This window comes from Etheostoma spectabile, chromosome 2 (assembly GCF_008692095.1).
Source record: "Etheostoma spectabile isolate EspeVRDwgs_2016 chromosome 2, UIUC_Espe_1.0, whole genome shotgun sequence".
NCBI classification, from domain to species: Eukaryota; Metazoa; Chordata; class Actinopteri; order Perciformes; family Percidae; genus Etheostoma; species Etheostoma spectabile.
The window spans coordinates 18,793,726-18,819,422 of NC_045734.1; the positions used below are offsets into that span (position 1 = coordinate 18,793,726).

Genomic DNA, 25,697 nt, shown 5'->3' on the forward strand with positions numbered 1-25,697 from the left:
TGTGTGAGCTCAAGTCAAGACCGTCTGGTCAACTCTAAAAAACGGTTTATATGACTACCTGGTCTACCTCTGACCATAAAAGTTTATTAGTACTGGGGTTTGCCATTTGACAATTAAGGTCCCAAATGAATGGATTGACATCAAGGCTTCATGTTTGGTCTATGAAGAATTATTAGCAGATGTTTTGGCTTATGAATATGGTGCATATTTTTTAGCCATGTGTCTCAGTGTTGAGAAATTATGTTTTTTCAGTGCTACCCTTTCATATGGTGGGTGTTACCAGACTCATTTATGTACTTTGTGGTCTGATATCTTTCGAAAATGCTTTAAAAATTGTTACAACAGATATTTTGTGTATGGGTTGTATAATATAGAATAAGTAAAGAATTACAAAAACCAAACTATTTCCCACTCATATTAAAATGGCAAAGGTTTTAAACTTTACACAGAAGTATAAATGCATTCTTTGTACTGTGTTGTTGTGACAGACAATTTAAAAGATGACTTTTAGGTTATCTATTAGAAACGTTTTGGCTATAGTTTGGGCTATTACATAGATAAGGACTTGCACTGAAGCTCCACTAGCAGAATTAACGTTTAATTTTTTTGAATTGAATTATGAACACATGTTACAACCATATAATTGAAAATAATCTTACAAATAAAACAATTCAAAGCGCTGTCTGGTATCTCAACCACATGTTAGGACTATGTTTTCAAGGGGCTAAGAAAAAAAAAAACTTCTCTATTTACAACTCTTATCGTGTTTATATTTAATATGAACAGTATGTACTGCATGGTCTAATAATGAGTGAGCTTTACACGTCCTGGGCTGTATGCTAAAACTGATTTAAACTATTTGACTTGTGCTCCCTCATCAGATTATGGCCTTTATGTGGACTAGATTTTAAATGATGTTTGTGATTAATTGTGTATTAGTCAACTAGTCCATCAACAAGGAACAATTTTGATAGATGATAAATTATCGCTGTCATTTGCCTTGCAAAAAATGTCATCTATTATCTCGTTCTAGCTTCTTTTTGCTGCTTTTCTTTCTTTGTCATGATAGCACAACCTGTTTGACAACCACACAATACAAGCAATGTGAGGATGTCAATTTGGGAAACTGGGATGTTTTTTTATTTTATTAAATTTTATAGACCAGTTGACAAAAACAACTGCAGCCCTGGTGTGGTCAAAAATCATGATTGTATTTTCTCCCATTTTTACATTTTAATTTGAAGGATGTTTAGGGACCTAATTAAAATAAAAAGTAGTTAGCATACTTTTCCTTTAACTTTAGCAACATTTTCTTTTACTTTCACATCCATGTAGTCATCTGGTGACCCCGCCGAAATTTCATGGCGGCACGGTTCGGGAACCACTATATTAAAGAATAGATGAATACTTGAAAATATCTATAGATTATATTTCCAACCAGCATGCTTGTGTACTCTGGGTGGAGTGTTGCCCATTATTTGTCATTTAATATCAGTTGAGGAAAACAACCTATCTCCTGACACACTTCGGACTGGACAGGTGAATACAATGGTAAGCTTCCATTAAAAAGGGAGGAAGGCCACTCTCTTTGACCATTATAATTTAAATTTATTGATATTTAATTCTTCATAAAGTATCAAACAAAATTGAGTTTACAGTCAACAGTGTCAAGGATAGCCTACGAGTAATACAGAATCAAATTCACTTTTGTAAATAGCATTGCACCATGTCCCAATTTCCCTAATGACACAATAATATTAAAGATACACTGCATTTATATTCTCTGTTTTAAAATGAAATCAAAAAAGCATATGCCACCTCAGGCACGTTTGGTAAACAAAGGCAACACAGCAGCAATCATTTTGGCTAGACAAGCATTGCAGTAGAAGACTTTTCCTGAGTCAAAATGTACATTGTAATTAATGTATGGATTTCCCAATAATTAATAGTACAGTTATAGTAATTTTACCACCCACATCACTCCACAGAACAGATAACTCCAACTATGTTGTAAACATATCTAGAATTTGGCATATCTTGCAGTAGAGTTGTAACCAGACTCTTTGGAGGAGGAAGGCAGCATCGGTAAGCCTGATATTGGGTCTTTCTTACAGCGATCCAGAGCTTGTTTGTAGCTGATCTTCTCCTTTGTGATCGGGTCTACAATATCCTTAATGTAGGTTGTCTCGGCCTGCAGCTCCCTCATCATTGTGCTATCGATCATTTTGGCCCCAATGGCATCAAAGATGTTCACTCTGCGGCCGGTTTTGGGATTGACAAGCCCTCCCGTCAGATGCTGTGCCTCCATGTAGCGAGCGGCAGTGTCCTTTGGCATCCAGCCTTTCTGAACAGCTTCTCCCACAGACAAACACTCTTTGGTCATGGGGTCTTCAACGCCAGTGAAGGCCTTTTGTGCATTGAGTAGTCTCTGGAGTTGACTGTCCTCAATGAGGCCCCTGGTTGCTGCCTTGTGAACTGTGTATCTCTGATTGTTGCTGATGTCAATGATGCCGCCTGTTGATGCCTGAGCCTCCAGAAGTTTTTGGGCCGTGGTGGGGTCGATCAGTTTACGCATGGTGGCGCTGCGTATTGTAAAGCAGGTGTCAGTGTTTGTATCCATTATTCCAGCAACAGGGTAGATTTCTTGAGCAGTGGAGTGGTCTAAGGGGGCTGTTTTCATTTGTGTGGTGGTGGACTTGGGGATGATTGAGTTTAACTGGGGCTTGTTATTGTCACCCGCAACCAGCAAGGCAAACTCTGAGATGGGAATTTTGCCTTTTTTGTACTGTTGTAGATCATTCTCCGTCAGCCGGCCTTGCTTCAGGGCTTCTTTGATGGAGTACTGCTTTCCACTCTTGCGATCCTGCAGTAAAGAAGTCTCCCCATCTGGTCCAAGGGAAGTAATTTCCTCCCAGTCACACTCCAGCTCCTGCAGATGAATGTACTGTTGACGATCAATCAGGCCCTGCAGGTAAGCATTATAAGGGGACATGTCTTTGCCTGTTTCTGGATCCAGAATGGTGATTTTGGTGGAGACGTTGGTCTCTTTGGTCCTCGTCTCTGCCTGCTCCTCTTTCTGCACATTCGCCAGAAGCTCCCGGATGATGCTGTCTCGTTGATGGATCTTGTCTTTTTCATCCAGGATCTCCCTCTCCAGGCGCTGAGTGCCAGACTCCATTTTAAGGCTCATCTGCTTGCTCATCTGTGTTCTCTCACTCATTAGCCTGCTCTGCTGCTGGAAAGACAGGCTGATGTCGTGTCTCGAGGCCTCGAATGTCCTGAGCTCCCGAGTGAGGTTCTCATTCTCCCTCTGTAAGGCATCTCTTTTCAAAGTAAGGGAAGTTTCTTCTCTTGAAGAGCTGGATTTGCTGCCCATGAGAAGGTTGATTTTATCATTGAGACGTCTGATTTCATCTTCCAGGTCTTGTCTGGTAAATTTATGCTGAGACACCTGTTCCCTCAGATGATCTCTCTCGGCTTCAACGGCCTGGTCTTTCTCGACACGGACAACCTCTTTGTACACTGTCCTCTCACCAGACTTCTCCCTCTGCAGGATCTCAATCTTTAGGGTGATGTTACGGATGTCTCTCTGGAGACGCAGCATATCGCTGGTTTCCTTGTCCAAGTCTGACCGAAGACTGTTTGTCATCCTCTCCAGTTTTGGGTCTCTTTCAACCTTCAGCACCTCCTCGACAATAATACTTTCCTCAACAGGGGGTGGGGCATTTTCCAGCTGTGTGATGCGATGGCGGATCTCTCCGAGTTCAAATTCGGCTTGAATCCTCTTTTGGCGCTCATCACTCTCTCTGAGGATCCTCTCTAGCTCTTCCACCTTTGTTCTTAGCTGCTGCAACTCTAGGTCTACCTGACGGCGGGACTGCACTTCCTCATCTAGTTTCCTGCTGAGCCTATCATGCTCAACCATCTGCCTTGGGTCCTTCTCTAAACGCAAAATCTCCTTCACAACCACTTTCTCCTCAGGCTTCTGTCTCTCCAACAGGATGTATTTGTTTTGCAGATCAAAAACCATCTCCTCAATGCTGCGCCGCAGCTGTGCCCCCTCCCGCACATCTCTTCTCAAGCGATCAGCCTCTTTCTCCAGCAGAGGATCAGGTTCATACTTGATGACTTCTCTGGTGATGACTTTCGTCTCAATCTTGGACTTTTCAGTCTTCCATTCATCTCTTTCTCTCCTGAGCAGACTCACCTGGTCTAGGAGGGAGTTGTAAGTTGTGTGTAAATGGTTCACCTGATCATTTAGCCTCTGAATCTCTCTCTGATTTTCAGGGCTTCTTTCCTCCTTAACCACTTCTTGTAAAACTTCTTTTATCTCTACCTTTGGCTTCTCAGAACGAATAATATTCACATTAGTCGTTACCTGGGTGATCTCCCTCTCTAGATCAGAGCGATGCTTGTTGGTGTCTTGTATGTCTTTCCTGAGCCGCATTATCTCCACCTCTGTGCTCGGGTCTATCCGGTATATCTCATTAACAATTTCCTTCACCTCAATTTTTGATTTCCAGCTTTGAACTTCTTGGTAGCGGCTGTGGAGCTCCATCACCTCTTTGGACAAAGAGTTGTTTTCAATCCTCTCTTCCTCTATGCTTGTTCGAATCCTCTTAGAGTCAGAGATGAGGTCAGGGTCTTGTTCAATCTTTTTCACTTCTTTAGTGATGATCTTAGGCTTAATGTTTGGAATCAATCGCTCAAGTGCATTAATCTGGCTCCTTGTCTGGAAGATTTCATCATTGATGAGCTTAATTTGGTTGTTCTCCTTAGAAATTTCTGTGTCAAATGTTTGCACTGCTCTCAACATCTGCGGGTCCTGTTCCACTTTTAGCACTTCCTTCTTAACCACCCTCTCTTTGATGGTTGGTCTCTTCTGCGCGAGAATCTGGACTTCTGTCTTCATCTGAATATGTTCCCCATCTCTCACTCGAATTTCATCTCTCATCCTTCCTATCTCGTCTCTGATCTTAGCGGCCTCTATGTCCAGCTGGGGATCTTTCTCAAACTCTGTCACCTCTCTGGTCAGCAGTTTGGGTTTATTGGATTTGATGGTTTCCTCAAGGATGGTGATTTTTTTGGTAAACACCTCAATCTCAGTGTGGATGGTGCTACGCCTCAGGGACTCTTCATGCAGTGTGTTCCGCAGATCAGTTAAATCTCTTTCCAGTTTTGGGTCGCGGTAGTACTGCAGTACTTCTTTCTCCTCAAGGCGCTCCACTCCTCTGCGACTCTTCAGTGACATCATTCTATCTTTAAAGGTTCTCAGGTCTGCCTCGGCATGAGCTTTCCTCTCCTTTTCTTCATCCAGCTCTTTTAAAAGATTGCTTAGCTCAAGAGAATTCTTTTGCTGGCTTTGAAGCTGCACTTGTTGCTGTGCCACCATTTCGACTTTCTCTTCAGTCTGCAGCAGGAAAAGCATATTAATTAAATGACAATAAGTTGTCAAGTTATGTTGTGTGACATACATTTTATGGTTAAGAGGTCATATAAATGATGCTTCTTATTCATAACCTGTTTTCTTACTTGTGAAATGAGATTCTTAGCCAGGCCCAACTGTTTTTGGCGTTGGGTGTTTTCAGCTGTTGCTTGAGAGTAACGGTTGACCAGATTCTTTTCCTGTAACAAACAAGAGACGACGCAAACCATGAGCCACCTTAATCTTTTAATAAATGTAACAAATTTACATTATTTTAAAAATGTAGGAGATTAAATGTTACCTCTTTTTGAACAGCGTCAGCCAGTGTGAGCATACAGGGTTTTGTGGCAATAGTGGCTCCAGCATCCTCAAGTGTGCTGTTGTATTTGTAGACATTGGCCTCGTATTCCTGCACAGATGTGAATAATTAGGCTTTGAGCACAAAATCATATATTCAGGTAATCAAGTATGCTTGACTTTTTTTTTTGGGAAAGAATAATGCCTGTGTATGATGCTTAGAATCACCAATACACTCTCTTGCTAATATGTTATAGCTTTGCATTTTAATCAGTTTGAGTCTTACATTGAGTAGACTCTGCAGGTCTTGAGACAGGTCAGTCACTCTGTCCATGTCATCTCCCTTCCTCTTCAGGTCATCCATCACTCTCTGTGGTAAAACGTTTAACATATGTTAATCACTGTGAGTTATTAATATCATCTATCATTTATTACATATTCAATTAAGTACATATTTATATAAAGCAAAGCATAGGTTTACATACTGTAAATCACAGCCTTACCTCTTGGGAGGTCTGCCTGGCAGTGATCTGAGACAGGTCATCTTTGAAGTTAACCTGGTTTTGCGGCAGGTTGTCCAGGAAGGAATTCAAGGATTTGGACGTGCTCTGGAACTCCTGGTTCTTGATTGCAGCTTCTTGTAAGATGTTTTCTCTGAGAGGATTTATTGATATGACATAAAATAAAACTGACTTTTTAAAGGCTCTGCATCCTGGTACTTTCACAGTCAAAGGGTTTGTTTTATTTTCTGCCTTTTCTCATTTTTATTTTTATATCTGTGGTATCAATAGCACAAACAATTGCCTGACCACATCGTATCAGTGTATACTGCTACATCTCAAATCATGAATGATAGTGTATGTTGGAGACTATGCATAGAAGTAAGTTCTATACACTATAGTGAGCGTGCAAACTCGTCAAAGTGTATCCCCGTTGTTCATTTGAATGCTTTGTATAGAGTTGAAGAGGCAAAACTGTCTGGATTTTCACAAATCAAATAAATCAAATATTAGAGAAAATCTTTTTTCATAAAGCCTACTGTATATGGTTTTCTTTTTCTGCGTTCCTATCCTTTTATTCATCATGTATTTTGATTTCCTGCGGGGATCCCAATCTGATTTGACCTGATTTGATCACAGTCTGATTCTCACCTCTCCTTCAGCTGGTTGGCTACGTTACCATAGCGGGTCTGCAGCTGCTTGACCTCTGTTTTCTGGCGCCGGATGTCAGGGCAGTACTCCTGGTAGCCCTGCTGCAGAGAACTGCACAGCTGCTCTGTGGTCTCCAGATCCTGACTCAGCTTCTTCATGTCATCCTGAGCGGCTGCCACAGACCTTCGCTGGTACTGAATACAGCAAAGGAGACATGATATAAAATCAGTCCAGGTTAAGTTGAATCTATGAAAAAGAGAACTGCCTTTTATGTGGTAGAGGTACGATTTTAAATGCAGACTTTCTCACCTGAATGTCCTCAGCGCGGGCTTGGATTGCACTTGGCCCATCAGGGATTGAACCATCTTCACTCAGCTTTTTCTCAAACCCAGAGACAAGGCCGTCCACTTTCTTAATCTGTCTCTCCAGGCTGAGAGATGCATTCGCTCTGAAGAAAAAAAAAAAGGAATTTAATTATAAGTGTACTGAGGTTATTTAGTGCGATAGCCCAGCTGTGACAGGTGCTGATGTTTTTTTTTAATCATTTATTGTATTCTTGGAGGAAATCATTTTTTTAATTTGCCATTTTAAAACAGGGACAACCATATTTTCATTGTATACAAAACCCTTTGTAATGTTGCTGCATACTTCCCAAACAAAACATGCACTTACTTCTTGGTGTAGAGGTCACTAAGTGCTGCAATGTGGTCCTGCTTGTTGTTGGCAGAACTCAGTTTGAGCGGCAGTGCAGAAGAGGTACTGCTGGCATTTTTGGACAGCAGGGGCTGCAGGTCAGCTTGAGCTGCCAGCTTCTGCTTCTCCAGAGCCTTCAGAGCCCTGGCAGCTTCCTACAAGGGACAAATGTAAATACTTCAGATACTTGCACTCATATATTATAGGGTTAAATATCAGACATCAAATCATCTAGAATTCCTTCTTGTTCAAACTATAAACTCAAAAAATAAACACTTCACACAAGTTTCAGAAGCTTTTCCATTGTTTCTACAATATTAACAACCAGGGTATCCACGGATGCTTAAAAAGACACATGGTTTATGACATTTGGTAAATTAGTGGTATTTAACCTAAATCTAAAGAGATAAAAAAAGACATAAAGAATGAAGGTGTTAAAAACAATATAATAGTCAATAACAAGCTTAACTACAATGAATAAAGACTAAATGAATAACACAGTTGCCACAGTAGTCTGTGATTTTATTCCTCCCACCTCCTGTTCCCTCAGCCTCTTGGCTAGATCTTCGGCCGGGTTGGTGCGGCTCAGCGGGGCTCGCAGGCGGCTCAGCAGGTTCTTCTCAGCACTGGCCAGGTCACTGTCCAGATTGTCTAGCTGCTGAGCCAGGGCTGCCGCTTTGGGATCCAGCGGGGCAGAAGACACTGGGGCTGAATAGGGAAACAGGGATTGATCAATGTGATTGGAAAAATACATTCTAATAATGATCTTTTGTTTTCGCCTTTTTTTATGGTTGATTCTCACATGCTGAAATGAAAAGATGAGCTTGAAATCTTTTGTGTGACGTTTGTTTTACGTGTCGGACTAGATAAGGTACACAGGTCACAGTAAACTATCTCTCCCTGTACATTCTTTCTCTCCTTGGCAGTTGAGATAAACGGGATTTGTAACCTCGGGCTGAATGGTGTGCAGAGGGGAAGAAGCAAAGTGGCACCAGACTGTCTCCTGTGTTTAGATTGTTTATCAGAAATGCTGAGTCATGTTAACAAAGGGGTGCTCCTTACACTCTGGGATGTACATAAGCCAGTTTTTTCTTCTACCTCGAAAAAGACTTTTCGACATTGTGCTGCTGTGCAGTGTGAAATTGTTATCCCTATACCTGCAGGTATAAATAAAATACTAAAACCAAACTTGGTTTCAGTTCTCAGCTCTCTTATTTTTGTTTCACTCTCAAAAACACTCACTTCCACAACATTGCTTGATCTGATTGTGGCCCTAAAATGAAAGATTTTTAATGCAACTGGCCGTAAATTATCACTGTGGTTTATAAAACCAACGATGCCTTAGAATTAGGATATTTAAAGATGTAATTGATAGATTTACAGACCTGATTGTTGGGACCTGGAGACCTCGGATTTTTGATTCTTTAGTGATGCCACCAGAGCAGCTCTTCTCTTTTTGATGTCTGTCAGTTCACCACCCAACCTAATGAATTGAAAAAAGGTGAATGGAAACAATTTTACCGGCTTATACTTACATGTTTGTTTGTTGTAGCTGCATAATAACCCAACCTTGTATTACTTACAGGTCCACTTTGTCAATGGCCTCTGGATCAGGTGGAGCGATATGGAAGCAAACTCCTGGGAAGGTTTTTGTTGCCCCACCAGTGGAGGTAACGTTCCAGTTCTCATCTGAGTTAGATTTCAGGGTGAACTTCTCGCCCCTTTCCAGAGAATCCTAGATGATAACAATAAATAAAACACATGTCCAAAATGTTTAGACAAGGAACATCAGTTTGTATGTGTTGTTTGTCTGTTGTTTCTACCTTTTCTCTGTTCGCAACCATTTAAAGTTAACAAGCTTCACCTTATCTGTGTCCCAGTCACACAGGGCCTCCACTGTGATGGGTCTGTTGGGGGGGTTGCGTCGTAGCTTCAGAGGAGCGATGGTGGTGCTGCGTTTCCTCAGGTCTGCCAGCAACTGTTCGCTGTTCTGAACAGCCTTCTCCTCGGCCTGGTGGGAAACAGAGAGAGATATCTTAGAAATCCTCTTCCATCTTAAACTAACCTCTTAGAATTAAAAGTCATAATCTCTAACAATAGTATTTGTGTGCTTGGAGTGTCCGAAAAAAATCCAAATAGATTGCATAATGTATCTATTACTGTTTTTTAAACTCTGGGATACCTGAGAAATCTTAGAGTAAACTGTGGGAGAAACCCACTAAGCTCGACTTTTTTTAATGAACTGAACTCTTTTAAATTGAGGGGTGGTAATGAGATTTACAGCTAAACAAAAGCAAACAAACATATGCAAACTTATAAAAAGAAATTGAATTACTAAAAGACAAAGGAATTACTAAAAGAAAGATTGTGGCATTATTTACCGGTGGGTGTGTACTGTAGTATCTTGTACATATTTATTATGTGGTGTATACATTGTTTATTGTGTTCTATTCTATATACAAGGGACCACGGATGAATTAATATATAATTATAATTATAATTAAATAAAATAGTGACAATATAAAAAATGGGACACGCTGAAATGAGCCGTAGCCGAACTGCACTTTATTAAACTGCGTTTTAGATAAACCAAGCAATTTGCCTGTTCCAAACAGGCACACGCTAATAATAAAAATAATAATAATCCTACTTTAGATTTTGTCCTATGTGTACTTTTTCTGCTTCAAAACTAAGAACCATTACTTCTTCGTATAACTATCTCCAATAAGAGAAGTGTGTGTTACAGTTTTGTTCCCCCACAGGGAGGTGCAAGTTTTTATGTGCATCCACTTGCAGTCCTTGCTTGTGTCTCTGTATTAATAACCATAAGTAATTAGGTTCCTTTCTACCTCGAGCTGCAGCAGTGTCTCTGAGTTGCTCTTCTTGCTAATGGATTTGGGGTCCAGGCTGTTGTTGAGTTTGGTCAGCATCTCGGACAGCTGCTCAGTCTCCATTTGGTACTGGAAAATAGCACAAAAACATGTTTTTTGTATAAGACCTGAATGTGTCACCCTACAGAGAAATGTATTTAGTGCATGACAAAGAGGAAAAAAAGTACACATGTTGTCCCAAAAACTTGGATTAACTGCAGAATGTGGTGTTTGGTGGCCCATATTTACCCTTTTGTAGTCCTCCACATTGTCCAGGTGTGTCTCTTGACAAATGCAGATATTGAGGAATTTCTGCCACTCGTTTCGAACAGCATCTCTCTTAGCCTGGAGATGTAACGTAATGAGTTAATGTGGATTTAAGAGGTTTTCAAATTAGTTTAAAAGGTTAAAGTTCATGACATTTTTTAAAGTTCAAGACTTGGCCTTCAAAGTACTGTCTTTGCTGTTGAAAGCAATGTATTCTTACTTCTATTGTGTCTTTGGCAGGGTGCTTCAGTCCAATAAGTCTTTCTCCTTCGTCCTGGAGTTTGTTCACCTCGCTCTCATGGGACAGCAGGCTGTTGTTCTTAAAGTTCTATTTGAGATCAAATCAATATGGGGTTATTTACGGTTATATCCAGGTGCAGAACAAATAACTCAGTTTGGAGCATTCTGGACAAGCAGCACTATCCTATTCAAACTATGTTGGATAAAGTAACGTGAGGAAAATTCAACAGATAGCAGTCGGTCATACGACGGTCTCAAGGTTTACCAGTTTACTATTTAATGCAACATTTTGTCCCGTCTGTGTTGTTTTTCAGACAACAGCAGTGACCAGTGCTAGTTAGCGTCTGTTAGCTCACAGGGCTCTAGGGTGCTAGTTAGTGTCTGTTAGCTCACAGGGCTCTAGGGTGCTAGTTAGCGTCTGTTAGCTCACAGGGCTCTAGGGTGCTAGTTAGTGTCTGTTAGCTCACAGGGCTCTAGGGTACCCCGGTGCACCTAACATCCTCGCATTTGCTGCTTCTCCACAAACAAAGCAATGTGGTTTATACTGTTGAGTTATAAAAAGTTAAAAACAGTTTTTTGAAAACAATGTACTTCTGTTTATGTAAGATGCAGCCAGGTTAAGATAATATGTATTTTGTCTCTGTGTAGTGGTCAAGACGGCCCTTTTGTCTCTCACCTACCCCCTCTCTACCAGATCAATTAGAACTGAAATCTATTAACATCTAGAAAGACACTGATTGCCCCACAAAAGGAAGTTACCTGTCTCCAACTAACTGGTGTCTTAGACTAGAGTAAGACAATAGAATGCTGATTAACTGTATTTTTGTCACACTTTCTCATTTACATGATAGAACCTTTTGATCTGTGACCAAAAACGACCCAAAAGGGGCAGAGTTTAGAGCCATGTCCTTCCTCACTGGACAGCGAAGATGCGCTCAACATGTTACCATGCCAACAACAGACCAATGAGAATAGATTTGAATACACCAGAATATCATAGTTAGTCACAACGCGTGTAACTCCGCTGACCTGCCATTCGACCCGTGCTGGACCCAATCATAATGAGTCAGCCGTCTCTCTGTGAGTACGTCCCTCGCACTCCCCCTCTCTCCCTAGCTTTTTTAATCAGTTGTTGATGAAAACACGTGACGGAGCTTTCTCAGAGATACATTAAAAAATATATATATATCCTACGCTTTTTATTTCAGATAGCTAATTTTCATTGTGTTGCAGCTGTATATCTATACAGCATACAACTTCAACATGAGAAGACCGTAGCATGATATGTATGTGAAACCAGTTATAAATAGCCTATGTGACAATTAAATATGTTTTGGTTCAAATCAACAAATAATCATGATAATTACATCCTCACTACTGTCACACTGTTGCTTGATCTGGAGGAACTACTAGAACTGTTGGGTCCTTGTAAATTATAGAGTGTGGTCTAGACCTACTCTATCTGTAAAGTGTCTTGAGAGAACTCTTGTTATGAATTGATACTAAAAATAAAATTGAATTGAATTGTTTTAACAGCCCGTCATTCCCTACCTCATACTGCCTGCGGACGTCAGGTGGGTCCATCATGCGGTCACTCCAGTCCTGCTTTTTGATCTTATTTTGTTCTTCCCCCAGGAAGGCCAGTTCCTTGTTGCAGCCTTGCATGTATTCGTACAGGCTGTTTAGGTAGTGGCGACGCCACTTTGAGTTGTCCTAGGAGAAATTAAATAAAACTCAATAAAACATTGAAACAAGTTCAAGAAGTATAAACGTTTATGTTAAAATCAATTAGTAGTTTTTAGTAAGTTTTTGGCTTCCCTAATTTATCTTGTTGTGTTTTTCTTGTTGAAATTACTTTTTTTTAAAGTAAAAAAAAAAGTGGTCAATTATGAAAATGTGTTTTGTCATTTGGACGTTTTATTAAACAAGATGCTATAACAATGAATGAATTCTGATACACGGACAAAAGAGAAACAAACTTGTGTCTTGAAGGTCGAAAAGGAAATATTAATTTTGTTGTAACTTTAAAGAGAAAGGGATGAGATGTTTCTCAAAGATCTCCCAATACACTTTGACTCATTCTCTTTATAGGCAATCCTAATCCTAAAAGTCAAAAAATAAAACACAACTCACCAGTAGATTGTTGTACTGCTTCTTCAGTTCGACATATTTATCCTACGAGACAAGATAACAACATACATACAACAACGTAGGATTAAAGAAGGCAAGCAGGGCTTTAAATGTTTTTGATCAGCTGCTGTTTTGAACACAAATTGCTCAAAGTTCAACTAAAGACACCCATGAGATGTGTTTTGGTAATGTATATTCACCTTGCTGCCTGCAGAGCTGACGCAGAGCTGCGAGTTGTAGGCCTCGATCTCTTTGTGCAGGATGTTGTGAGCAGCGACCTGCTTCTCCAGGTCGGCCATGGTGGGGCCATATTCCTCCACGTTCACCAGTTTCTGAGAGCACAGACACAGAATAATACATTTAAAGGTACGTAGAGACAAAATTAACACCAAACATACCTGACAGACTGAGCACTCTTTAGTTAGTTGTGTTTCATAGCACGCTCAGCTCTGGTTATGTGTTTACGACATTGTAGGTAGAGACTGAAAAGCATAGTTTATAGATTAAAAACTGATGCTAGGTTTTTGTAGGAAAGCAACAGGTATGTACTGCATGGAACTGCATTAACTGCATTAACATTTTATGTACTATTGTGTTACAACAAGTTTGAAGGAGAAGGTTATTTTTTATTTTTTCCTATAGTTTTCTTGTTGTGAACCAATCCTATAAAGAAACAAAATAAACCAGTCAACGTCTCTCAGTACTTTCTGACTTCCCTGTTCTGTCTGTGGCTATCTGCCCAAAGCCCATTTGTTACTGAATATGTAAATCTTTAGATGATATTTCAGAAATGTATAGTTTCATCTTTAGAAAAAGCATAGTAATTTTCCTACCACCGTTGGGCAGTTTTTAGCAAACACGACTAAAACAGGTATGACACTAAAAGAATAAAAAGTGTTGTTCTTGGGGACTATTTTCAACAGCAGATTAATACACATTTGGCAGGCTGATAAGTATTTACAGCAGCAGGACCATGTATTCATGGATTCAAAATAAACTCATGTCATCCAGTGAACAATGGAGCTCTGTGGCACAGAGGAACAAGACATATCTGAATTTGGCTACGCAGGCAATAGGCCTACATAGTCTTGGCACCTTTGTTGGTTTGGTCTTTTCATGGCATTAGTTGACAATCAGAAGCATATAAAATCCTGCCAATATTACCCTGTAAAGATTAACATCAATCTCAGATCTTTAGAGTTTTTAAGCAAACTCTCCCAAATGTTAAGCGTTAGGATACGTACTTGCTTCTGGTTTAAAACAGGCCCCCAGTCGATCCTGGGCATCAGTGACACATCGTCAACCTGCTCGTAAATGTCTCGGTAGAAGGCGCAGTCCTTCAACCAGCGCTCATGGAGGTGGATGACACTGGAGTCACCAGAGGGAAGTGGAGACACAAAGAAACAGATAACTCAGTATTTATTGAGACCCAAAGTGTGAAATACATTCTGAAATAATCATACAAATAAATGCAGACTAAATAATATGAGCAAAGAATTGGTAATTAATAACAAAAAAATATTTCCACTATAACAGTTGATGAACAGATTATCCTGAAAGGAAACTTTGTTTAATTTCAACTAATTTTAACATTATAACTAATGTTGTTTTAGTTGAAACCCATCTTGCATGCTGTCAGTCTTTTAAACCTTCAAAAAAAGGTGTGAGGGACTCCACACTTCTCTCCATTATGCAGCTATGTTGTGATTCTTTGTGTTGCATTTACTCGGTCCCAACTCACTCGCTCTCCATCTCTCTGGCCTGTGGGTAGTTGGACTTCTTGGCTTTGTCGAGATCTATGAAGAGATCCTTCAGAAGTTCCTCAGCCTCTCCCAGCTTGTCTGATATCTCAGTCTGGTGCTTGAAGGGCAGGTCTTTCTTGTCATTTTCAAAGTCCTAGTGGAAGTAGACAACAGTTAGGGTGATTACTTTTACAGAGTGCTGCTAGTAAAAGTTATTTTTGCTTAAGTTTGAGTGTGTGTTCTCACCACAGCCAGCAGCTCTTCAGACCGGAGGATGTCTTTCTCCACCGTGTCGGCATCCTTTTGCATCTTGGTGATCAGCAATTCCAAGTTGCTGGGCTGGGTCCTGCAGGGTGAGGAAAAGGAGTCAAAAAAAGGGCACAGATAAAGCCAAAAACACAGATCAGATTGTGTGTTATCTTGAATCAGCTCAGCATTTTGCCCACTCATACTCCACAAGCCCTCTCACAGGCCCAAATCCTCTGTATAGAATGACACTCACTAGCTACAGGATGTCCTTTTAGTTGGCCCACATGTTTCATTCTTAGTCATTGACTCTCAGTGATTGACAATCATCTCATTTATCACAAATATTGACAACAAAACAGCTTCTAAATTTAAATGGACTTTGGGTAGACTGAGCTAAAAGACAAGAAACATTTTCTCAGTAAACTTGACAAAGTTTTGAACATGTACACTCTTAAAAACCCAATGAACCCAAATTTGGAGAGTATCTTTTTTCTAAGTAAAATTGGTTTACATTTTTGGACACTCCCCACGAACATCTTTTAATATGATTTGAAGAGCCTACACACGTAAGACAATGAGGTCTAAGGACAAAACATGTTTTCAGATCTCCTCTATCAAACATCTGCACTGAGGCAGTTTTCCTTTTATCTTTTTCAATCTTTTGTATCATCTGCCCAAGGCCTGTATATCAAGATCAAACACAACTTGACAAATCACGCACTGCCTCGTAGGGTCAGCGCCAAGATCTTTATTTGAACCTTCCAAGCCACCTAGAAAGCATTCCTTAATGCTAACTATTCCTGCTGACTGTGAGTGTTTGCGTAGCACTCTGTCGATGCCACTGAGAAAAGGAAGCATTGTCTCAGACAGACAATCGAAGGAGGTGGAGATTCTACTGGCTGACAATGAGAGATAAACTACACCCATAAACTAAATAAAAGGTGGGATTTAGAAGATAAGGATTTGAATAAAGACAACACAGGAGGATGTTAGAATCTAACATTAACATTTTTGTGTAAGAGGCTTTGTAGTAGCTGCATGACAAGTAAGTGATCAATTATGGTGCATGCAAAATAAATCAGATCCTCTGCAAACAGATGAAAAATCCAACAAGTTTAAACCAGGGAGGAAACTACTCACTCAGTAGTCTGTCCTCTCACTCATAATAAATCAGGTTTTTACATTGCATTAATTTAAAGAGAAACTTGTTGATTGCATTTCTTACTGTATTCAGTAATGTGTTTGTCCAAATGTCCAATGTCTCCATTTTGAGATGGTAAAAAAATATCATCATAAATCATTTAAAATGACCGTAACAAGATATTTTATATGTTGAACTATTTTTCTTCTCCCTGAGTTTAGTTACAGGGCTGCATTTAAACCTCTGAAATAACGCTGATGTGTAACACAGAACCAACAAATGTTATTGAGGACGTCGCTGGTTGATTGACCCACAAACCAAAGCTACTTCGGAGTGCAACGTGTGGAGAAAATAAGCATATAAAGACAGTTTTGCACAGCTCTTTAATGTCAACAGAGGAATGCAGTGTTCCTCTGCCCGCGCTGACTCACTGAGCTGCGAGCGGATCTGGTTCTGCAGCCGCTCTGACAATAGCCTCCCTATTCCTGCTCACTCAGCAGGAGAGACAGGTATGTCCCATGCAGTCACATACACAGTACGCGTAGTACACACAATCATTTCTCAACTTCCCCAATGACAGGATGACAAGGGCCCATAAGAGTCTACAGAGCATGAATTGATGAAGCAGTATGATAACTTGATCTACATGCTTTTACCAACTGTCATTTCTATTGGTGTCTGCTACTTTTCTAAATTAATTTAATTACATCTTTCATCCACTATAATGTGAGGGAGGGGAGGTTATTGACAACATGTGTGGAATGAGTGAGTGAAGTGAGGGTTGTCTCCTTTATTTGTCAAGTGGACATAAACCTTTCCTCATTAGTGATAGCCATGGCAGAATAGCTCGACAGTTAGCAGCTTTGGCTGATTGGATTTGAAAGTAGGGATAACTGGACAGCCCACATAAATTAGACGGGCTTGCCTTTTTGAGTTAGTTGTAAAATCACAGATCTTGCGCCACAAACACTCCCTGATTTAGTTATAATGATTAAATCTCCTCCCAGCTCACAGTTTGAATTTTGAAACTCAATTGTGTTGGATTTTGGGGTGAAAAGGTTGAAAGCAGCTCAAAGTTTAGCAGGTTCAGAACCTCTCACAGCAGAAAGAGGAGCTTCATTTAATGGGACTGTGCACATTAAAAGCTCCATTCTGCCCCAAAACTGTCCACTATACTGTAGGAGAACAATTGACCTTGAATGGAGATAGTTCTCACCAGCATACCAGCATCAGTCACAGACTCAGTGTCTCTATAAATTCACAGGGTCACCAGTGGCGCGAGCTGTGATGTAAATGATAGATTGCAGAACAAGATACTAACATCAGTGGTAATGGGCGTCATGCATCCGCCCTCAGCTACCAGCACCCGCATGCTTACAACACACACACACACGCACACAAACGCACACACACACGCACACACACACACACACACACACACACACACACACACACACACACACACACACACACACACACACACACACACACACACACAAACACACACATATACTAGTTGGATTATCCATCAACTATTTATGTAAAGTAAAAATGTGAAATATTTGCTGGTTTCAGTGTCTGAACTGTGAGGATTGCTGTGTTTCTCTGTTTTCTATCATTTAAGTTATCTTACAAATTAACATTTATGTGTTTTTGATTGTTAATCAGACAAAACAAAGAATTGCATTGTGGAAAATTGAGATCTGGATTTGCTGACATTTCATAAACTAAGTGATTAATTAATCATTTGAAAAACTAATCCAAACATTAATCAACAATGAAAATAATCATTAGTGGCAACCCTACTTTAATCTTTTTTCATTCAATTGGTGATGGAAATCTCTAAATGTCATGTCTTGTGTCACACGTAAAATACGGTTGGGAACCAACGCCCACATAAGAGAAAGGAACCAGCTGAGCAGTTCAGACTGCCTAGCCCTCATCACACCTCAGCAGTCAGACAACACGTCCAGGGCAGGGGCAAGGTGAAACCACCCGGTCACCACCTGCCTGTGAAACCACATCACTATGGTGACATCGGACACGGACAAGAAGGTTACAGATTCTCTCCTGTCACATACTGTGTGTGTGTTAAAGTGGATTTAAAGCCAATGTTTCAATTAAATCAACTCAAGTCAACTAAGGTTACAGTACTAACCCTAATACAACCTGTCCGCATCAATTCCTACATCTTAGATCAGTACAGGACCGAGTTTCATCACCCTCCTTTTGCTGCAGTGAGATCTTTCTTTTCACATTTTACAAAGGATAATAAATGACCATTTGGAACATATTACACATCACATGAACCTTTTCAAAAACTTTTCTCAATCAAGCTGCTAGCAGCCTTGAACCCCTACCCTCCAAATTTGGTTTTACTGACACATAAACAGCCGCCAAGTCTGATGGGACACAGAGCAGCCACATCACACACACTTCTCAGACGATAGTCTTTTGCACATTGAAATATGATCCCCAACAACACTGTCAAAAGTCTAAATGTTGGTTCAGATTCAGTGCAAACTAGACACTGAAGTCCTATTTTGGGGGGTTTGGGTGAAGAAGCAGGTTGAAAGGAACTGGTGGAACAGAGTGTTCTCTCTGTGACTTTCACCTCTTAGTCGCAAACACGTTTTCACTATAGTTCCACCTCATGTTTACAAAGTTAACTTGACATCAGGGCCCTGTTTATAGCCTCGCAAGCTTTCACCATCACTTTGAATTAACCTTGACGTAACTCTTGCCGCCCTTGAAACCAGTAAAGAACGTGCCTGAGCAAACTTTCAACCCAGCCATAATGTAACAGGTAGGGAACCACATCACGCAGAGAGAAAGAGGACAACAGCACACACAGGAAACATGACACAGTCCTCGGCTGGGGAAGAACAGGAGGAGGGGTAACATGACCAAGATAAAGTGTCACCAAACACACATTCATTCATACGTTCTTTCTATAATAAAGTCCTCTGGATGAAACTCACTTGCTGGTCTTGCTCGTGGCCTTGAGCGTACTGTCCTTAGTTTCCTTTTTCTTAAACATCCTGGAGGTTGTGGAGGGGTCAGGCAGAGATCCCACAAAAATCACTCTCTCTGTCTCTTACTCCTTCTGTGTCTCTGTCTTCCTCACCCTGTGGCTCCCACTCTGTCCCTACTCTCCCTTTGGTTCTTCTCAAACACACTCAAACACACTCTCACGTCAGCACAGTGTTTGACGCTGGCAGCTCCTCCCAGACAGGTTAACAGGTGTGTCACCGCCAAAACATCCACCTTGCAGAGAAAAACCAGAATGGCCTGTTCCCTGCACTCCCTCCATCGGTCCTGCCCTACCTTTTCATCGGGGGCCCAACACACTCTCAGATCTCTCATAGGGAGCAAGTCTCCTTTGATTACCATGGATGCATAATTCTTGGAGCAGGAGGGCCACTAAACTCCTGCTGGGAGTTGTGAACAAAACACTTTTTATTTATACCAATGGAAAACAAACTGGCCACTGAATACAGTTGGGAGAAATTAAGTTAAAAAGCAGTGATCCCAAATCAAATTTTAGCGCCATTGCAGTGCCCCTTTGTTGCATGTCATTCCCCATCAATCTCTCTCCTTGTTTCCTGTCATCTCTCAACTGTCATTATTTAATAATTCCCCAATTTGAATCATGATTCATTGACTGTTCAGCAATATATATATACACAGTGGTGTGAAAAGTGTTGCCCCCTTCCTCATTTCCTGTTCCTTTGCATGTTTGTCCCACTTAAGTGTTTCGGAACATCAACCAATTTAAACAATAGTCAAGAACAACACAAAAATGCATTTGTAAATGAAGGTGTTTATTATTAAAGGTGAAAAAAAACCAAACCATCATGGCCTGTGTGAAAAGTGATGCCCCCTAAACCTAATAACTGTTGGGCCACCCTTAGCAGCAACAACTGCAACCCAGCGTTTGCGATAACGTGCATAGGCTTTTACAGCGTCCTGGAGGAATTTTGGCCCACTCATCTTTGCAGAATTGTCCTAATTCAGTTACATTAGAGGTTTTTTGAGCATGAACGGCCTTTTTAAGGTCATACCATAACATCCAATAGGATTCAGGTCGACTTTGGCTAGGCCACTCCAAAGTCTTCATTTTGTTTTCCTTCACCATTCGGTGGTGGACTTGCTGGTGTGTTTAGGATCATTGTCCTGCTGCAGAACCCAAGTTCGTTTCAGCTTGAGTACACAAACAAATGGTCGGACATTCTCTTCAGAAACTCTTGGTAGACAGCAAATTCATAGTTCCTTTATCACGGCAAGTCTTCCAGGTCCTGAAGCAGCAAAACAGCCCCAGACCATCACACTACCACCACATATTTTACTGTTGGTATAATGTTCTTTTATGAAATGCAGTGTTCCTTCTACCCAGATATACTTGACACACACCTTCCAAGAGTTCCACTTTTGTCTCATCTCCACAGATGTTGTCCCAAAAGTCTTGGGGATCATCAAATTGTTGTGGGAAATTGAGACGAGCTTTGTAGTTCTTTTTGCTCAGCAGTGGTTTTCTCCTTGGAACTCTGCATGCAGGCCTTTTTGCCCAGTCTTTTCCTGATGGTGGAGGCATGAACGCTGACCTTAACTGAGGCAAGTGAGGCCTGCAGTTCTTTGGACGTTGTTGTGGGGTCTTTTGCGCTCTTGGGGTAATTTTGGGCGGCCGGCACTCCTGGGAAGGTTCACCACTGTTCCATGTCTTCGCCATTTGTGGATAATGGCTCTCACTGTGGTTCGCTGGATTCCCAAAGCTTTGGAAATGGCTTTATAACCCTTTCCAGACTGATAGATCTCAATTACTTTCTTTCTCAATTGTTCCTGAATTTCTTTGGGTCTCGGCATGATGTGTAGCTTTTAAGGATCTCTGTGGACCTTACTGTGTCAACAGCTCCTTTAAGTGATGCCTTGATTGTGAACAGTTGCAATAATCAGGCCTGGGTGTGGCTAGAGAAATTGAACTCAGGTGTGGACAACCACAGTTATAGTATGTTTTACAAGGGGGCAATCACTTTTTCACACAGGGCCATGATGGTTTGGATTTTTCACCTTTAATAATAAACACCTTCATTTACAAATTGCATTTGTGTTTACTTGTGTTGTCCTGACTATTGTTTAAATTGGTTTGATGTTTCGAAACACTTAGTGGCAAACATGCAAAGGAACAGGAAATGAGGAAGGGGGCAAACACTTTTTCACACCACTGTACACTTTACAGTATATATAAATTATTTCTGAAAATAACTGATTATTCATATAACATTTAACGCACAGAGTGGATAAACAGCAGATTTCAAAAAAATAATAACACCATTATATATGCCTTCCTTCTCCTGCCTTTATTTTATCCTCACTTTAATAACCTGTTACATGTACAATTAAATTATAAAAAAGGGAAAGAAGTGTGGGTGTGGTACTGTAACAAGAAACACGCCTTGCAACATATACCATCACATTATTTACCCATTGTAAGCATCATGACACAGTTTTTTATTCATGGGCAGATTCCCAACATTAGCGTGTCTCCTTTAATCAAGTAGAATTTCTTCCACTCCTATACAATGTGACACACTTTTCTTAAACAATACACCTATGTTAGGCTTATCAGTTAGCAGTGTGGTTGTCTTCATATATTCTCATATTCCACCAAGTGGTAACTGTTGACATATAATCCATAAAGATGAGCCTGTGATTTAATGGCTGGATTCAAAACCCTCTAAAATGGGCTTTAGCAGGTTAACACAATTTAACTCAAATACATTAATGTAGTTCTTGTATTCAACCGTTTTTTTTATTGTACATCTAATTGGGTTTGGATCTAATTGGATTGTTGGGGCATTTTATTAATATTACTTTCAGTGCTCTGTTTACACCCATCTTCCCCCTGACAGATAAACTCAATGCTACAAACACACAGTGTTGACAGTCAACGATGGAAAGGTTTGTGACAACCAGTGGCCCAAAGAAGGAACTAGAAATGCATGTAATAACAATGTTAATGATAACAGACTGCTCCATACACTGCACAGTCCCATGTGTAGCATCTACAGACTTGCTAGTCATTCAGGATCAGGGCGTGTCTTTGCAGCATATCAACAAAAGGAAATCATGGCAAGGAATGCAGCTGGGCAGCTTTCTTTGCAGCAGGGAACAGCACAGGGAGCACACATTTTTTAAACAGGCCAGTCTCTCTTTCTGGGTGCGTCCACCTGTCTGGAAAAACAGATACTCATTCAATAGCTCAGAGCTATATGTGGATCTTTTTTCAGCATCTAAATACAACACAAACAGCTTTTTTTAATATATATTTTTGGGTGTTCTGAGCTAAAAGTCAATGGTAATGGAAATTTGCCAGGCATGCTAGACCTTCTCAGGACCATGAATGTCTGTACAATATTTAACGGCATCCATGCAATTTCAGTCTGTACCAAAGCGGTGGTCTAACCAACAGACTGACATTGTCATCCATTGAGCCAAGCTGCTGCTAGCATGGCTAAAATGATGATCAGAAGTAAAACACCCTTTCAGCATGACAGAAATACATGACAAGTGACATCAAACTGCTGTGAATCTAAGAACGGGCAGGAGTGTCCTTCAGGGTGATACAGGTCGGCAATGTCACTTGAGGTCAAAGCTATCTCTGATTTAAAAAGGGATCAATGGAAACCTCATCATTTTGATAGTTTACATGACATCAAACATGGCAGGCAATATCTGCATACCTCCAAATACCTGACAGTTGAACTGAGGGCGAGGGTGTGTCAGTCTCTTTCACCAAACTACACAGCAGACAAACTGCATGGTTGTCACCTAAACAAGTACAGTACTGTACAACCTGCTTAACAAAGCATGTGCATGTCAGCAAATAAAGGGAAATGTTTCTTTCTGTGAAAAGGTTTGCTGTGTTTCATCTCACAACTGCATAATAAAAGGTGTGTAAGGACTGAATAATAATTAAAAAAAAATACTTAATGATACTGGGTTTTATCTGATATCCCCACCGAATCACATATCTTCAGTCCATTGAGCTAGAGCACATTTCTAGAATGACACGGGTACGTGAGTATAGAAAAGTGCACGTGTGTAGTGGGTCGGTTAATTCATTTAATATACTTTGGTGTTAAAATGTAGAATGGAAAAGAAACAAACCGGTTACTCATACGCATTCATGAGAATGCAAATATGCAACGTAAGCCTTAACACGTTCACACACCCTTCTAAGGCATCCTATGCACACCTGACACACCCATGATAGAGGCGCAAAAAGATAGTCACACACCCCTTTACTTACTTAGGAAATGTACCTTCTACTTGAGGTAATGTGAAGTTTGACATTATGGTAATTACAACAAAATCAGATAAAGCCACACTAAAAGCCTTTTTTCCACTCAGTTATGGTCCTTTGGGCATCTTTAAATCACAAGGACTCAAGGTAGAATAAATGTCACAAAGTTTTCCACAGAAGTGAACGAAGAAAGTCAAGTAACCAGTGTTTGGTGCCAATATATTTTAATAATAGGCCTGTAAATTAAATCAAATCATACATTTCCATTTCATTTCTTTCAAGTCATTAATTACTCAATTATTTAATTATTGACTATGACGACCTTTTGTCTGGAACTAACTATTAAAGCACATCAATCCTAATTCTTTAAAATAAAAACAAACAAAAAATAAGGGAGAAAAACAAAATAATAACCAAAGAAATTAATTAAAAAAATTAAAAAGAAAATTGTATGCAAAACAGATAAACGCTTGAGTGGGAGAATGACACTGAACCAATCCTCTAGCTAGTGTTTAACTAGGTATCACAGGCAAACCCGGTCGCTTAAGGACCAGAGGAAACGTGTGGCTTTGATGTGAACATTATGACTGGTAAACGTTTTTATAGTTACAGTATAGCCATAGACATTTTAGTCCTACTCAGGAGGACGAAACGGAAGTGTAGCGTAATAAAACAAAGGCTGCTAAAAATACTCCCTCCATTATTAATGTCCTACAACATTGATTTTGCTGAAATGCAAATAAAAATGTAAAAATAAAAACATTACACAAATACAGTCTGAAATGCTGCACTAGTACTATGAGACATGGAGAATGGAGGGGGATCAGGCCAATTTAATAATTTGTGTTTCAGCTCATCAGCCAGCAGGCCCCTTTGGAGGTGTTAGAAATTGCTGCTTGCGCTTTCATGGAGATGCTGAAGCAGTAGGAACCTTCTCTAAAATGATGTTAAGTTTAATGCCAAATGTCATACAGGACAACATATACAGTATGACTGGTGAAGATGTAAAATTGAAACACTGAACCATCCAGGATTTTTTTTTTTTTTTTTTTTAAAGAAAAACATTTAGATTCATGGCTTTTAACCAAATAATTGACTTTGTCACCCCAAATTGGCTTCTTAATGCAGTCAAAAGCAGAGGAGATCATAGCAAAGGTGGAGGGAAGAAATGGGACAGTTTCTTCTAAAACTATGCTGATGATTGAAAAAAACAGCTTCTGTTTGTTGAACTACACATAATATTTATGGTATTTGATGAGCAATACTTTTACTTTGTTTTAAGTCAAAGTAGCTGCCATAACAAAACTGCACTTGGTAAATTTCATGTTTAAGAAACAATGCCAAAAAACATCTTGCATAAGAAAAAACTAAGACGTAATTACATAAAGGCGCTTACATGGCAGTGAAAAAAGAATAACTACTATTGATGGATTAGTTTACTCTGACAGGTTTATGAGATTAACAACTTGGCTGTACTTAAAGACAGGATGGTAACCTGTAAAGCCTAATGTTCACAGACACCTCCGTAAATAAGCTAGAGGTGACTTGGGTCATAATGCTATTGGAAATGGACTCAATTACTTTTCTATAACCTTTCTTGAAAGAAGAGATTTACTCTGCCTTCCTCAGAGCTGCAAACTTCCCCCATCTTGCACTTTAGGCACTAAGAATCTAACATAAAAGTAATTTTAAATGATTCAAAGTAACAACTGACCCACATCTGTTTGGTTGTGGTAAACTGTGGAAACCAAAGCCTGGAGGATTGATTTAGCTGCCAAAGCCAAAGATGCCCTTGATGTAGCCGGTGAGACCCCCCTTGCCCTTCTGTTCCACCTTGTCATCTAGGGGCGGGAAGGCCACATGGTTGAGAGCAAGGTCAAAGAACAGGGGCTTGCAGGGGATTGGCTGGAAGTCGGGAGGAAACTGGACCAAATTGGGCCTCTTTCCTACGAGGGCGGGATCGAGGCGGAAGGTCTCCAGGCGTTGGCAAAGGGGCTGCATGAAGAAGGAGAAGTAAAAAAGTATATTAACATAGATAACTTTGAGTATTTATCAATAACACCCTTCACATCCTTCACTTTACCTTACCTTACTTTACTTTACTTTGCTTCAGTCTACCTTTCTGCACATTGTCTATTGTTTACTTGTTTGTTTGTTTTTGCTTTCATTGTAGAGAATTGCTGCTGTAA

At 40.2% G+C, this 25,697-nt stretch overlaps 3 protein-coding genes and 1 long non-coding RNA gene across 4 annotated transcripts in view; 2 read left to right on the forward strand and 2 right to left on the reverse strand.

Moving 5' to 3' along the window:
- The window catches only part of ten1 (TEN1 subunit of CST complex), a 2,455-nt gene extending 1,810 nt beyond the window's left edge, over positions 1–645 (forward strand). The window contains exon 3 of the mRNA XM_032533080.1: positions 1–645. This exon is cut by the window's left edge and continues 246 nt beyond it. The gene's annotated coding sequence lies outside the window, so the exon portion shown is untranslated.
- Positions 646–1,408: 763 nt separating this feature from the next.
- On the reverse strand, positions 1,409–19,446 carry evpla (envoplakin a). The gene is made up of 22 exons (XM_032532742.1): positions 19,187–19,446; positions 15,062–15,161; positions 14,815–14,969; positions 14,318–14,441; positions 13,274–13,405; positions 13,077–13,118; positions 12,495–12,656; positions 10,924–11,031; positions 10,686–10,781; positions 10,416–10,526; positions 9,431–9,577; positions 9,150–9,301; positions 8,952–9,049; positions 8,102–8,274; positions 7,546–7,721; positions 7,183–7,321; positions 6,874–7,067; positions 6,226–6,376; positions 6,009–6,092; positions 5,727–5,834; positions 5,533–5,625; positions 1,409–5,410 (listed from the first exon to the last, which is right to left on the reverse strand). The coding sequence occupies exons 1-22, from the start codon at positions 19,243–19,245 to the stop codon at positions 2,021–2,023; spliced, it is 5,994 nt and encodes a 1,997-aa protein (XP_032388633.1). The 5' UTR covers positions 19,246–19,446; the 3' UTR covers positions 1,409–2,020.
- A 4,463-nt stretch (positions 19,447–23,909) lies between these two features.
- LOC116700159 (uncharacterized) overlaps positions 23,910–25,697 on the forward strand; it is a 15,816-nt gene continuing 14,028 nt past the window's right edge. Inside the window, exon 1 of the long non-coding RNA XR_004334579.1 lies at positions 23,910–24,104. This is a non-coding gene — a long non-coding RNA (uncharacterized LOC116700159). The remainder of the gene's footprint in view (positions 24,105–25,697) is intronic.
- Positions 24,112–25,697, reverse strand: part of srp68 (signal recognition particle 68) — an 11,389-nt gene continuing 9,803 nt past the window's right edge. Inside the window, 1 exon segment of the mRNA XM_032533094.1 lies at positions 24,112–25,503. Coding sequence (XP_032388985.1) covers positions 25,276–25,503 — 228 coding nt within the window. The 3' untranslated portion in view covers positions 24,112–25,275.

Coding starts and splice junctions, on each gene's coding strand:
- evpla (XM_032532742.1), bottom strand. CDS start 19,245: ATGTTTAAGAAAAAGGAAACTAAGGACAGTACGCTCAAGGCCACGAGC. Junction 14,970..15,061: donor CTGAAGAGCTGCTGGCTGTG/GTGAGAACACAC, acceptor TACTTCCACTAG/GACTTTGAAAATGACAAGAA. Junction 10,527..10,685: donor ATGTGGAGGACTACAAAAGG/GTAAATATGGGC, acceptor GCTATTTTCCAG/TACCAAATGGAGACTGAGCA.